Here is a 12,864-nt window from a genome sequence, read left to right as displayed (position 1 = left end):
AGGGCCGCTCTGCACACAGCAGGGCCACTCTGCACATAGCACGCGAGGGCCGCGCTACACACAGCACGGCCGCTCTGCACACAGCACGCGAGGGCCTCTCTGCACACAGCACGCGAGGGCCTCTCTGCACACAGCACGCGAGGGCCGCTCTGCACACAGCACGCGAGGGCCGCTCTGCACACAGCACGCGAGGGCTGCTCTGCACGCAGCACGCGAGGGCCGCTCTGCATGCAGCACGCGAGGGCCGCTCTGCACACAGCACGCGAGGGCCGCTCTGCACACAGCACGCGAGGGCCGCTCTGCACACAGCACGCAAGGGCCGCTCTGCACACGGCCGCTCTGCACACAGCACGTGAGGGCTGCTCTGCACACAGCACGCGACGGCCGCTCTGCACACAGCACGCGACGGATGCTCTGTTTTACGCTTTCTTTTTTTGCAAGATCTCGGTCTCATTAAAAAAACTGCTTATTTTACGGCTTCAAAAACAGGCTAATCTTACACAGTGCAGGGCTGCTATGGAATTTGTACAGTCCCTGCCAATCGTGAAGTTATGTTTTTCAACGGAATCTTCTATACAACGTGCTGTACGGTTGAGGGCGTGGGTTGCACTGTGATTTGAGAATTCTCTCCTATTGCTCATTTTATGGGCCTTTTTCTAACCAACTTGTAATGTTGTATGCAATGGTTTATGTAGATTTTAATGTGCTTTTATGGTCATTGTGGTGATGAATAAAGATTGTTGACTGACCATGTATAGTACAGTATACGTCAGAGTGTATATGTAGTGTACCTCATAATGTGTATTTTTAAAACACATGTTCACCCATGGGCGTCTTGGCGCTGAATAACAGATGTTTGTTACCCAACTCAATGGTTCTCATTTTATCAGCCTTAGAAGGATGAAAGGCAGAGTGGACCCCAGATTTGAACCTGTGACCATGAAGTGGAACACAGGCCTCTACAGTGGACACATTAGTCCACTCAGCCCCCAGACCCTCAGAGTGCACTGTGTAATGCTAGCAAAGGCTGAGTACTTCAGAGTTTGAGTTGTATACCCCAGTGTGCACAGCGCTGTATACACCTGTGCATATCTATGTGGCTGAGTACTTCAGAGTGTGAAGTGTGAGCTGTATACCCCAGGGTGCACAGTGCTGCATATACCTGTGCATACTCTATATGGCTGTGTACTTCAGAGTGTGAGTTGTATACCCCAGGGTGCACAGTGCTGCATATACCTGTGCATACTCTATATGGCTGTGTACTTCAGAGTGTGAGTTGTATACCCCAGGGTGCACAGTGCTGCATATACCTGTGCATACTCTATGTGGCTGAGTACATCAGAGTGTGAAGTGTGAGTTGTATACCCCAGGGTGCACAGTGCTGCATACACCTGTGCATATCTATGTGGCTGAGTACTTCAGAGTGTGAAATGTGAGCTGTATACCCCCGGGTGCACAGTGCTGCATACACCTGTGCATATCTATGTGGCTGAGTACTTCAGAGTGTGAAGTGTGAGTTGTATACCCCAGGGTGCACAGTGCTGCATACTCTGTGTGGCTGAGTACTTCAGAGTGTGAAGTGTGAGTTGTATACCCCAGGGTGCACAGTGCTGCATACACCTGTGCATATCTATGTGGCTGAGTACTTCGGAGTGTGAAGTGTGAGTTGTATACCCCAGGGTGCACAGTGCTGTATACACCTGTGCATTCTCTATATGGCTGTGTACCTCAGAAAGTACCTTTTAAAAGCAGTTATGGCTGAGTACCTCTGGGAGGGCCGTGTGGTATACCTCCAGGAGCACCAGTGGTGTACCACAGACTGGAGTGCTAGTTCTGACTATGTGACTCAAGATGTGCCACGTAAAGGGATTGACTTCTGTGTATCACTGTGGTGTTCCTCGGTAATTGGATTTATTGCTGTACCTCAGTGTGTAGATTAGTGCGGACCTCAGGGTGAAGCATGTCATGCTAGCCTTTGCTGTATATTTTATGGTGCGTTGTGTGAGGATATTCATAAACGCAAACCTCAGGATGCACCATGAAATGACGTTTATGGCTGTGTACCTTAGGTGGTGCTGTGTATCTACTTCAAAGTGTACCATGGAGTGTACCTCATGATATAATGCTAGTAATGGGTGAGCATCACAGGGCGTGCAATGCATGTAGTGCACCTCAGACTGTCACGCTAGTTATGACTCCGAACCTCAGTGTTCCTCAAAGTGTACTTTCTGAAGCACGTCACGGCTATGTACCTCCGCGCGTACTGTGTAATGTTAGTATTGACAGCATGCCTTAGTGTGTCCAGGGTTACACACCCCAGACTACACTCTCTAATGTTAGTTGTAGAGGTAGACCTGAGGGTACACAGTGTTGTTTACATCAGAGTGTACCATGTACTGTACCTCAACTGTTTAATGCTAGAAATGTCTGTGGACCTCCGGACGTGTAGTCTGTGTATAGTTACCTTCACGATGTACAGTGTTGTGTCACTCAGAGCGTACAGTCTAACAATAGTTGTGCATCTTCAGGGTGTACCATGTAACTTACCTCAAGGATTACCATTTAGTGTACGTCAGGGTGTAATATAATTACATCTGTGGGCCTCAGTCTGCACTATGTATGTCAGAGTGTACCATGTTGTGTACCGTGAAATGCTAGTTGTAGCCGTGCACATCAGGAGTACCATGTTGTGTACCTCAGGATGTAATGCTAGTTATGGCTGTTTACCACAGAGTGTACCATGCATGTTGTATACCTCCGGCTTTACTGTCTAACACTGCTAGGACTGTTGATGTCGGTGTCTACCATGTAGTGCAACTCAAGGTGTCCAGTGTTGTATATCGCGTAGTGTGATGTTCAATGTTGGTGCTGGTGTACATCAGTGCGTGCAGAGTTGTATATCTCGTAGTTTAATGCCCAATGCTAGTGTTGTACAGCAGGGTGTACAGAGCTGTAGAGCTCATAGGGTAATGCCCAATGCTAGTGGTGTACAGCAGGGTGTACAGAGCTGTAGAGCTCATAGGGTAATGTTCAATGCTAGTGGTGTACAGCAGGGTGTACAGAGCTGTAGAGCTCATAGGGTAATGCCCAATGCTAGTGGTGTACAGCAGGGTGTACAGAGCTGTAGAGCTCATAGGGTAATGTTCAATGCTAGTGGTGTACAGCAGGGTGTACAGAGCTGTAGAGCTCATAGGGTAATGCCCAATGCTAGTGGTGTACAGCAGGGTGTACAGAGCTGTAGAGCTCATAGGGTAATGTTCAATGCTAGTGGTGTACAGCAGGGTGTACAGAGCTGTAGAGCTCATAGGGTAATGCCCAATGCTAGTGGTGTACATCAGGGTGTCCTGTGTTGTGCATCTCGTAGTGAAATGTACATTGCTAGTGTTGTACAGCAGGGTGTACAGAGTTTTAGACTAGGCAGTGGTATTATCAATAGAAAATAGGCGCTTGTAGTGAGTACACCTAATATTAGTGACGTAATCAATTAATGGCGGTGCTCAAGGGTAAGGGAGAACCACTAGCCTCCCAAAAGGATTGTGACCAAAGCCACACAAGTCAACACAAAAAGGTACCTAAGCACACGCAGAAGTAATTTTTGCAAATATTAATGCGTTAATTAAAACATGTAACACAACAAGTGAGTCTCCGTTTCTTTCTTCAATTTAATTTTCAAGTTTTCATAGTGAGTTTGTAGTCTTCACAGTAGTTCCCAAGCCAACACGTGTTTCTTCTGCTCACTGCTTTTCAGAATAAGAGTTCCTCATTCGGAACCCTTCATTTTTTCTTGTTGATACTTAGATGGGCACCTCACACAAATACTGAGGACCGCTACGGATGAAATACGCCTTCCTAAACTAGGACTGGGCCCCCCCCGTCGATTGACTGTATGACCCGGAATTATCATCATACATAAAGTATGTTCTTTTCGGCACATTGCCCGCAATGAGCATAATTACAGCGTTACTTGTTATGTTCCACCTCGTGGTCACTAACAAATACTTGTACAATTTCTTTCCTTTGTACCCCCTCTCTACAGTGATTGTTTAAAATACAGTGTTCAGGTCAGTCTTTCCACATTGAACTATCAACACCAATACCTAGATATTCTCACATCACTTTATAACTAGACACTCACCCACGCACCACCTTTTACAGATCTGTATTCTGCATACCGCATGACTCACTGAGTTTGTCAGCACACAATGAAAGGACAATAGTCACATATGGAAGATCTCACATCATTTTGCCCTCACGCTAGAGCTACATGTTTCTGGTTGGTCACTTATTGATATAAAAAGAATGGTTCTCACTTGAACTCACGGTGCATGCTATACACCATGGCCTGTGATAGCACCTCCCACGTATAGAAATCATAAATTCAACACCAACCCTGGGAGCACATTTGTTTGTAGTATCAACAAATGTTTGCAAACGTCTTGAGATAACAGCTGAACTAATGTCAACTTATCATATCAATTTGTACCTAGCCGTGAACAAGTCGCATGTACAATAATACTAGAGGCGACGAAACACGTGTTGGCTTGAGAACTACTGTGAAGACTACAAACTCACTATGAAAACTTGAAAATTAAATTGAAGAAAGAAACGGAGACTCACTTGTTGTGTTACATGTTTTAATTAACGCATTAATATTTGCAAAAATTACTTCTGCGTGTGCTTAGGTACCTTTTTGTGTTTTTTTAGGGTGTACAGAGTTGTATGTCTTGTAGAGCAGTGTTCACTGCTGGTGGTCTACAGCAGGGTGTTCTGTGTTGTGCATCCCGTAGAGTAATGTTTGGTGCTAGTGATTGTGTACAACAGGTTGTACAGAGTTGTGTCTCGTAGTGTAATGTTCAGTGCTAGTGGTGTACAGCAGGGTGTTCTTTGTTGTGTACCTCATAGTGCAATGATCAATGATAGAGATTGTGCACAGCAGGGTGTCACGTGTTGTGCATCTAGCAGTGTAATGTTCATCGATAGTGATTGTGTACATCAGGGTATGCAGAGTTGTGTTGTAGTGTAATGTATAGTGCTAGTGTTGTACAGCAGGGTGTACAGAGTTGTATGTGTCGTAGTGTAATGGACAGTGCTAGTGTTGTACAGCATAGTGTACAGAGTTGTATGTGTCGTAGTTTAATGTTCATCGATAGTGATTGTGTACATCAGGGTGCGCAGAGTTGTGTTGTAGTGTAATGTATAGTGCTAGTGTTGTACAGCAGGGTGTACAGAGTTGTATGTGTCGTAGTGTAATGGACAGTGCTAGTGTTGTACAGCATAGTGTACAGAGTTGTATGTGTCGTAGTGTAATGTTCATCGATAGTGATTGTGTACATCAGGGTGCGCAGAGTTGTTTGTGTCGTAGGGTAATGTTCAATGCTAGTGATGGTGTACAGCAGTTTGAACAGCAGAGTGAATGTTGTAAAGATAGATTTGTCTGTGGACTTCAGGGTGTAGTGCTGTGTACTGCAGTCTCTACTGAGAAAAACTGGTTGTGGTTTTGTACCTCTGGTGTACAGTGTTGCATACTGTGTAATTTTAGTTGCCGTACACTGTAATTCAGGGTTGCAGCCTGCACAGTGAAAGGTGGAGTGACACCTTCATGCCGCCGATCAGTCTTCCATTAATACTGTGTTCCCAGGGCAGACATGTTTGCGGCTGCGCTGCAAACAGCACATTCACTGTGATAGGGTGCACTGACCACGTCTGCACCCAGAGCACCCTCTTTAAGGTGTTCTACAGCACAGCCTGGGACAGTCCATCTTATAACTCACTAGAGAGCAAGGTCTGGCGCCCTTGTTTAAGATGTCCTGTGGCATAGTGTTTGGCAGTCCACCCTTACCATAATACAGTTCCACGCCTGCACCCGGTGGACCCTCGAAGGTACAGCCAGGACAGTCCATCTTATAACTTACGAGAGAGCAGGGTCTGCACCTGGCGCCCCTGTTTAAGGTGTCCAGTGGCACAGGCTTTGCCAGTCCACCCTTACCATAATACAGTTCCACGTCATCACTCGGTGCGCCCTGTTGCATTCAATCAACTAAAATAGTAAAAAATATGCATTAATGTTAAAATCAATGAAAAAATGGTAGGTGTTTAATATTTAATCTTTAAGATTAATTAATATAGATTGGGTCAGAGGGATGATGTACGCGTTGAAGAGGATGAGACTGAGTGATGAACCTTGGGGCACCCGGCAGCAGAGTTTGTGCTCTTCCAAGCAGTAAGGTGCCAGGCGGAATGCTTGTGTTCTATCAGAAAAAGGAGCAAACCCGTCGGAGAGTGGCTCCTGGAATGCCAATCTTGTGTAGGTGTCTGATGAGGTTGGGGTGAGAGACTGTGTAAAATGCTGCCGTGAGGCCCAGGAGAATGAGGGCTGTTGCGTCTCCTCTGTCAGGATCCTGCGATGTCATCTGGTGGCACTGAGAGCTCCTTCTGTGCTGTGGTTGGGCCTGAATCCAGACTGTGTGGCGTCGAGGAGTTGTGATTACAGAGGTGTATTATTTCCAATGGGGTTTTATTTTAAGTCTCTACCTACAATACTTTCTATGGGGGGGGCGTTAGAGTACCAGTGGTTGGCCATGTGTAGTACTGGACTTACTACGAAGGAGTAAGTTACTGCACAAGTGCAGTTTGTGAAGCCTGAAAAGTATTATGTGTAAACTTACTCAAATTGCAGTTTGTTATGAGCTAGAGATGGGAAACAGGAGTGATGTCAACAACGCCTCTCAGCAACCCTCTTGACAATGCTTTTCATGAAAGGTCAGTCGAGATTTACAAAAAAGGAATTAGTGCATCCGGCTATACCCAAGTCTTACTTTAATGGTCATTTAATGACACTCATACCTCACTGTATGAAAAGTAATTTCATATGAACATTTTTTAAGGTTTACATCACATAAATGTATGTACAAAGTCCATTACTGGTGAAGAGGCCACTTTCTCTGGGTGAGATGTGCCCTTTTATCTTTGGTATCTCGAGCGGGTGCGTAGGGAGGGTGATTGTTGAATGGAGGAAGTGCCAGAGGAAGTGTCGACATTAGTGCATGTAAACGCTATTTTGATCACAAGTCATAACTGAAGTTTTCCCGTGCAAGGAACCAAGAGCGCAATTTCTGCCTCTATGCTGCAGAATGTCACAAAGTCACATGCTACCTCCGTTTGCTTGTCCTGCAAACATTGCTCCTCAAGGACAGAAAAAGCATTCCAGAGAGTAAGGGACATTCCAGAAGAGGAGATCACTCGCCCTGTGGGTTTAGTGTTCGTCAGAGGCGTGGTGTCTCTCCAGGCTGGGGTCAGTGCCCAGGTGTGAGACTTCAGAAGACAACCAGCAGCACCACAGATGCAGGGATAGCTCACCATTGAAACCGTACCATCAGAGGCAATATGTCTTAAGCATCGAGTCATCAGACGGGACTGCGGCCATCTCAGAACACAAGCAGCATCCCTACTGATCCACTGACCCCTCAAAGTCCAGAAAAAGTGCCCATTGGAGACTAAATGTCTTCACAACATTGTGCTAGTGCCTAAAAGCAGCATAACAGAGACCCCCAAGGCCCCAGAGTCCACCAACAGCTTAAGTCTTGGAGTGATCACCCTATTCTCACCCAACATTGCTTAGGGCCATCCCTGGAGACCCCTTGTGCATTTAATGGGGCAGGTAATAGCTGTTATCTCGGATGGTGAGGTGGTATTAGCTTGGCTCGGGCATGCTGGACACGTTGCTCCTCCTTCAAGTTACGTAGGCGCACATGCTTGTTGGAAATGTCTTCCACATTCTCTACTGGGAACCAGCCATGCTCACCATCAGAGAGGCGTGTACCCTCCATCCAACCTGTGGGACGAGAGCAAATGGAGATGGGTTAATGCAGGAGACAGACTTTGAGAGAAGACATACCCAGTCATAACCCCTATAGGAGCTCTGTGACCTTCTCATATTCTCAGATGGCGAGCCACAGAGTGAGAACTCTGACCTACTCAAGAGGAATCAGGGTGACCACAAACACGGCCATTCAAACAAAGTACAGAGAGTCACATAAGAATAAGAGCCTATGAGGCAGGAAACTGAAGAGAAGAGAGTAGATAAAATGCAAGTGCGAACATTTGAACAGTGGATAGTTCGCATTCCTGAAAACATTGATGGGCCATGGTTGAGTAGACTAAGGGGCCGATTAAGATGTCAGGTGGAAACTGTCTGCCCGACACCAACTTGGAATCGGTACCGACCGACTCGAGGTCGGCAGTTCTGCCAGCCCGATTATGATGCAACCCAACACTGTTTGCTCGGATTCCAATCATTTCCTAAGGGAGATTGTGTTCCGTCTGACAACACAGGCTCATATGGGGAAATAGTGTGTGTGTAAAACTTTGCACCCTGTCGCGGGCACCCTAAGGTGCCTGCCACACAGTGCAGGGTTTTACAGGGGCGTCCCTTAGGTAGCCCCTCTGTCCCCAAAAGGAAGATGAAGGGGGCCCAGCTGGGGGCCCCCAAAGTCACTTTCTGACAGCCTTTTTGTGTCAGACAGGCCGACGCGGAAAGGCAGTTGTAAATAGACATTGTAATCTCGAGGTCGAAAACGCTGTCCATTGGGATGCACGATGCGGTTCAGACTGACAGGAATCCACCGAGAGCTGGTTGAAACCGATTCAGAATGACCGTGTGGTTTATCTTCCGACCACAAACATCGTAATCAGTCAGGCGGATTCTAAACCGACCGAGTCGGTCAGAAGGTCTCCGACGCGGCCAAGGAGATTCCAACTGTGTGAAGGAGGCTTTACGCCCAAAATCGTATTCAGCCCCTTAGTGCAAGTTCACAATCCCAGGGCATCAGGGGCTGCTGAGCCCTCCCTTACGATGAATCTAGAAACAGGTTGGTAGAGACACCTCTCCGTCTTGGGTGATTAGCTTCCTCAGAAGTGTGTACAAGACCTGCAGTCACTTATTCCTCAAATAATGGGTTATTGTTTGAGAGAGGGGATCCAGGCATTTAGAAGATGACTACCTGTCATCCATGCAACCACACAGCCTGTGGAGAAAAGGGAGCATCAAGTGTATTTTGACCCACAAGACAAACATGACCCTTGGCTTTGGGAAGTCTGTTAGCCCTTACTGGCCTCCTGCAATAGACCACGACTCCAAGAGACCCCTGGATAACATCACGCATTGGGCCATGACCACACAAGACCCTTCAAAGGTCACATGCATTGGCTAAAGACTACACAAACAGGGCTGTGACTCCATAAATGCCCTAATAAAGCTTGAACCATCTCTCACCTCATGAATTGGCGTTATGCTCTCAAAACACAGTGTATGTTTGAAATTTCACACCCCTGGCATCATGCTTAGGTTTGTGATTGCATGAACACAGAGGACTAGGATTCCACAAACACCCCACGAATGCATGACCCTGTGTCCTCATTAATAGGCCATTGAATAAAATACCCCTGTAAGAAGTGACCCCACACTAATCTCATGCATAAATCAAGAATTTCACATACTCTCCATTGATTCACGACACACTGACTTGATGTGTAGGGATGTGACTCCAAAGCCCCCCTGTGATACATAACCCCCCAGACCTCAAGAAGAGGGCTGTGATTCGACGAACACTGCAGTTGTGTCCAAACTATTCACTAACCTCATGCATAGGTCTGTGATTTAAGAAACACCGCAGCAATGCATTACCTCCATGACATTATGCAGAGGACTTTGGTTCTGCAAACACCCTGTAACAAGTCAATGACCTCATGCAGACTGAAATGATCTCACAAACATCTCAACAATGTATGTCGCGCTCACCACATGTATAGAATTATCATTCGACAAGCACCCCTGTGACAGATGATCCTTCAATGACTTCATGCACCAGGTTATGACTACAGTCGCCCCAGTAAATCAAGACCCCCTCAACCCCTATGTAATGCGTGACCCCATGATCTCATGCCTAGGAATGCGATTCATTAAAACCTTGGTAATGTTCAACTCCTCTTTGACGTCATGCATAGGTCTATAACCGCACAAACACCCCAGTGGATAAAGAATTCCTCTTGGACTTCTTGCATAGGGCTGTAATTTCACACACATCAGTGATGGGAAACCAGTGACTTCATGCATAGAAGAGTAATCCCAGAAGCACCCAGTGATGCTTCACCTGTCCCTAAGCTCATGGATAGGGTTAGGATTCCACAGTGTTGTGCTCTCCCTCACTGACCTAATCCATAGGACTACGATTCTGCAGGCACTTCAGTGATGCATGATCCCGTGTCCTTATGCATGGGCTAAAGAGTTCATAAATCTCCTTGTAACCATCATCACTGACTCAAGCACAAGGCTTGGATTCCATAAACACCCAGTGATCCACACCCCTTCTCTGACCCCATGCACAGGGTTATGATTCCAGGAACATCCAGTGACAGGCGACACGGTTAACTCCGACATAGAGCTATCATTTCACAAGCTACGGTCTGACTGCGTGCCTAGAGCTATGATACTATAGACACCAGAGCATGGCTTGATTCCTCACCGCCTTCTTTCATAGGGTTGAGTTGAGATTTCAGATGCAACTGCCATAAGGTTTGGCTACACCTCACCTCAGTGATGGGAACCCAATAAACCAGAGTACATGGCACTGATTGCAGAATGACCTGAGTGATGCAGTCCATTCCATGTCCTGACCTCATGCATAGGGTTCTGAAGTCATCAACACTCGAGTGATCTACTCTCTCACTGACCTCCTGCATAGGGTTCTGAATTCATCAACACTTGAGTGATCTGCTCTCACTCACTGACCTCATGCATAGGGCTCTGAATTAATCAACACTAGAGTGATCTGCTCTCACTCACTGACCTCATTCATAGGGTTCAAAATTCATCAACACTAGAGTGATCTGCTCTCACTCACTGACCTCATCCTTAGGGTTCTGAATTCATCAACACTAGAGTGATCTGCTCTCACTCACTGACCTCATCCATAGGGCTATGCATTCATTCATCAACACTAGAGTGATCTGCTCTCACTCACTGACCTCATCCATAGGGTTCTGAATTCATCAACACTAGAGTGATCTGCTCTCACTCACTGACCTCATCCATAGGGTTCTGAATTCATCAACACTAGAGTGATCTGCTCTCACTCACTGACCTCATCCATAGGGTTCTGAATTCATCAACACTAGAGTGATCTGCTCTCACTCACTGACCTCATCCATAGGGTTCTGAATTAATCAACACTAGAGTGATCTGCTCTCACTTACTGACCTCATGCATAGGGCTCTGAATTAATCAACACTAGAGTGATCTGGTCTCACTCACTGACCTCATCCATAGGGTTCTGAATTCATCAACACTAGAGTGATCTGCTCTCACTCACTGACCTCATGCATAGGGCTCTGAATTAATCAACACTAGAGTGATCTGCTCTCACTCACTGACCTCATTCATAGGGTTCTGAATTCATCAACACTAGAGTGATCTGCTCTCACTCACTGACCTCATCCTTAGGGTTCTGAATTCATCAACACTAGAGTGATCTGCTCTCACTCACTGACCTCATCCATAGGGCTATGCATTCATTCATCAACACTAGAGTGATCTGCTCTCACCCACTGACCTCCTGCATAGGGCTATGAATTCATCAACACTAGAGGGATCTGCTCTCACTCACTGACCTCATCGATAGGGCTATGAATTCATCAACACTAGAGTGATCTGCTCTCACTCACTGACCTCATCCATAGGGTTCTGAATTCATCAACACTAGAGTGATCTGCTCTCACTCACTGACCTCATCCATAGGGTTCTGAATTCATCAACACTAGAGTGATCTGCTCTCACTCACTGACCTCATTCATAGGGCTCTGAAGTCATCAACACTCGAGTGATCTACTCTCTCACTGACCTCATGCATAGGGTTCTGAATTCATCAACACTAGAGTGATCTGCTCTCACTCACTGACCTCATGCATAGGACTCTGAATTAATGAACACTAGAGTGATCTGCTCTCACTCACTGACCTCATCCATAGGGTTCTGAATTCATCAACACTAGAGTGATCTGCTCTCACTCACTGACCTCATCGATAGGGCTATGAATTCATCAACAATAGAGTGATCTGCTCTCGCTCACTGACCTCATCCATAGGGTTCTGAATTCATCAACACTAGAGTGATCTGCTCTCACTCACTGACCTCATCGATAGGGCTATGAATTCATCAACACTAGAGTGATCTGCTCTCACTCACTGACCTCCTGCATAGGGTTATGAATTCATCAACACTAGAGTGATCTGCTCTCACTCACTGACCTCATCCATAGGGTTCTGAATTCATCAACACTAGAGTGATCTGCTCTCACTCACTGACCTCATCCATAGGGTTCTGAATTGATCAACACTAGAGTGATCTGCTCTCACTCACTGACCTCATCCATAGGGTTCTGAATTAATCAACACTAGAGTGATCTGCTCTCACTTACTGACCTTCTGCATAGGTCTATGGGTCTGTAAACACCTTAGTGTTGTGTGACCCTATGCCCTTATGCAGAGGCTGATTCCACAACATCCACAGACCCAAAGTCCTCTTCCATTGGTGAATGATTCCATAACATCTACATGAGTTGTCCTTATGCCTAGGCTGATGCCGCAGATATCTGTGTGACCACTGACCTTATTCTTAGGCAAAGTATTCTACAAACATCAGAATAACCCTGCATCCTTATGCCCAGGCGGATTATTACAGACATCCACATGGCCCTGCGTCCTCTCGCACAGGCTGATGATCTCACAAGGATCTGCAAGACCCTGTATCCTCATTCATGGGCTAATGATTCCACACATACCTACATGACCCTTTGTCCTTACTCATCAGCT

At 46.4% G+C, this 12,864-nt stretch overlaps 1 protein-coding gene across 3 annotated transcripts in view; it reads right to left on the bottom strand.

Annotated features, from left to right (window-relative positions):
- Positions 1-6,799: 6,799 nt before the first annotated feature.
- Positions 6,800-12,864, bottom strand: part of LOC146813606 (uncharacterized) — a 435,136-nt gene continuing 429,071 nt past the window's right edge. For all 3 annotated transcript variants that reach the window (XM_085620351.1, XM_085620350.1, XM_085620352.1), the window contains one exon: positions 6,800-7,831. In XM_085620351.1, coding sequence (XP_085476477.1) covers positions 7,668-7,831 — 164 coding nt within the window. In that variant the 3' untranslated portion in view covers positions 6,800-7,667. The remainder of the gene's footprint in view (positions 7,832-12,864) is intronic.

The sequence above is a fragment of the Triturus cristatus genome, chromosome 7, assembly GCF_964204655.1.
Source record: "Triturus cristatus chromosome 7, aTriCri1.1, whole genome shotgun sequence".
In the NCBI taxonomy this organism is placed as follows: domain Eukaryota; kingdom Metazoa; phylum Chordata; class Amphibia; order Caudata; family Salamandridae; genus Triturus; species Triturus cristatus.
The sequence above is the reverse complement of the archived record's forward strand: the minus strand, read 5'-3'. Positions and strand labels throughout refer to the sequence as shown.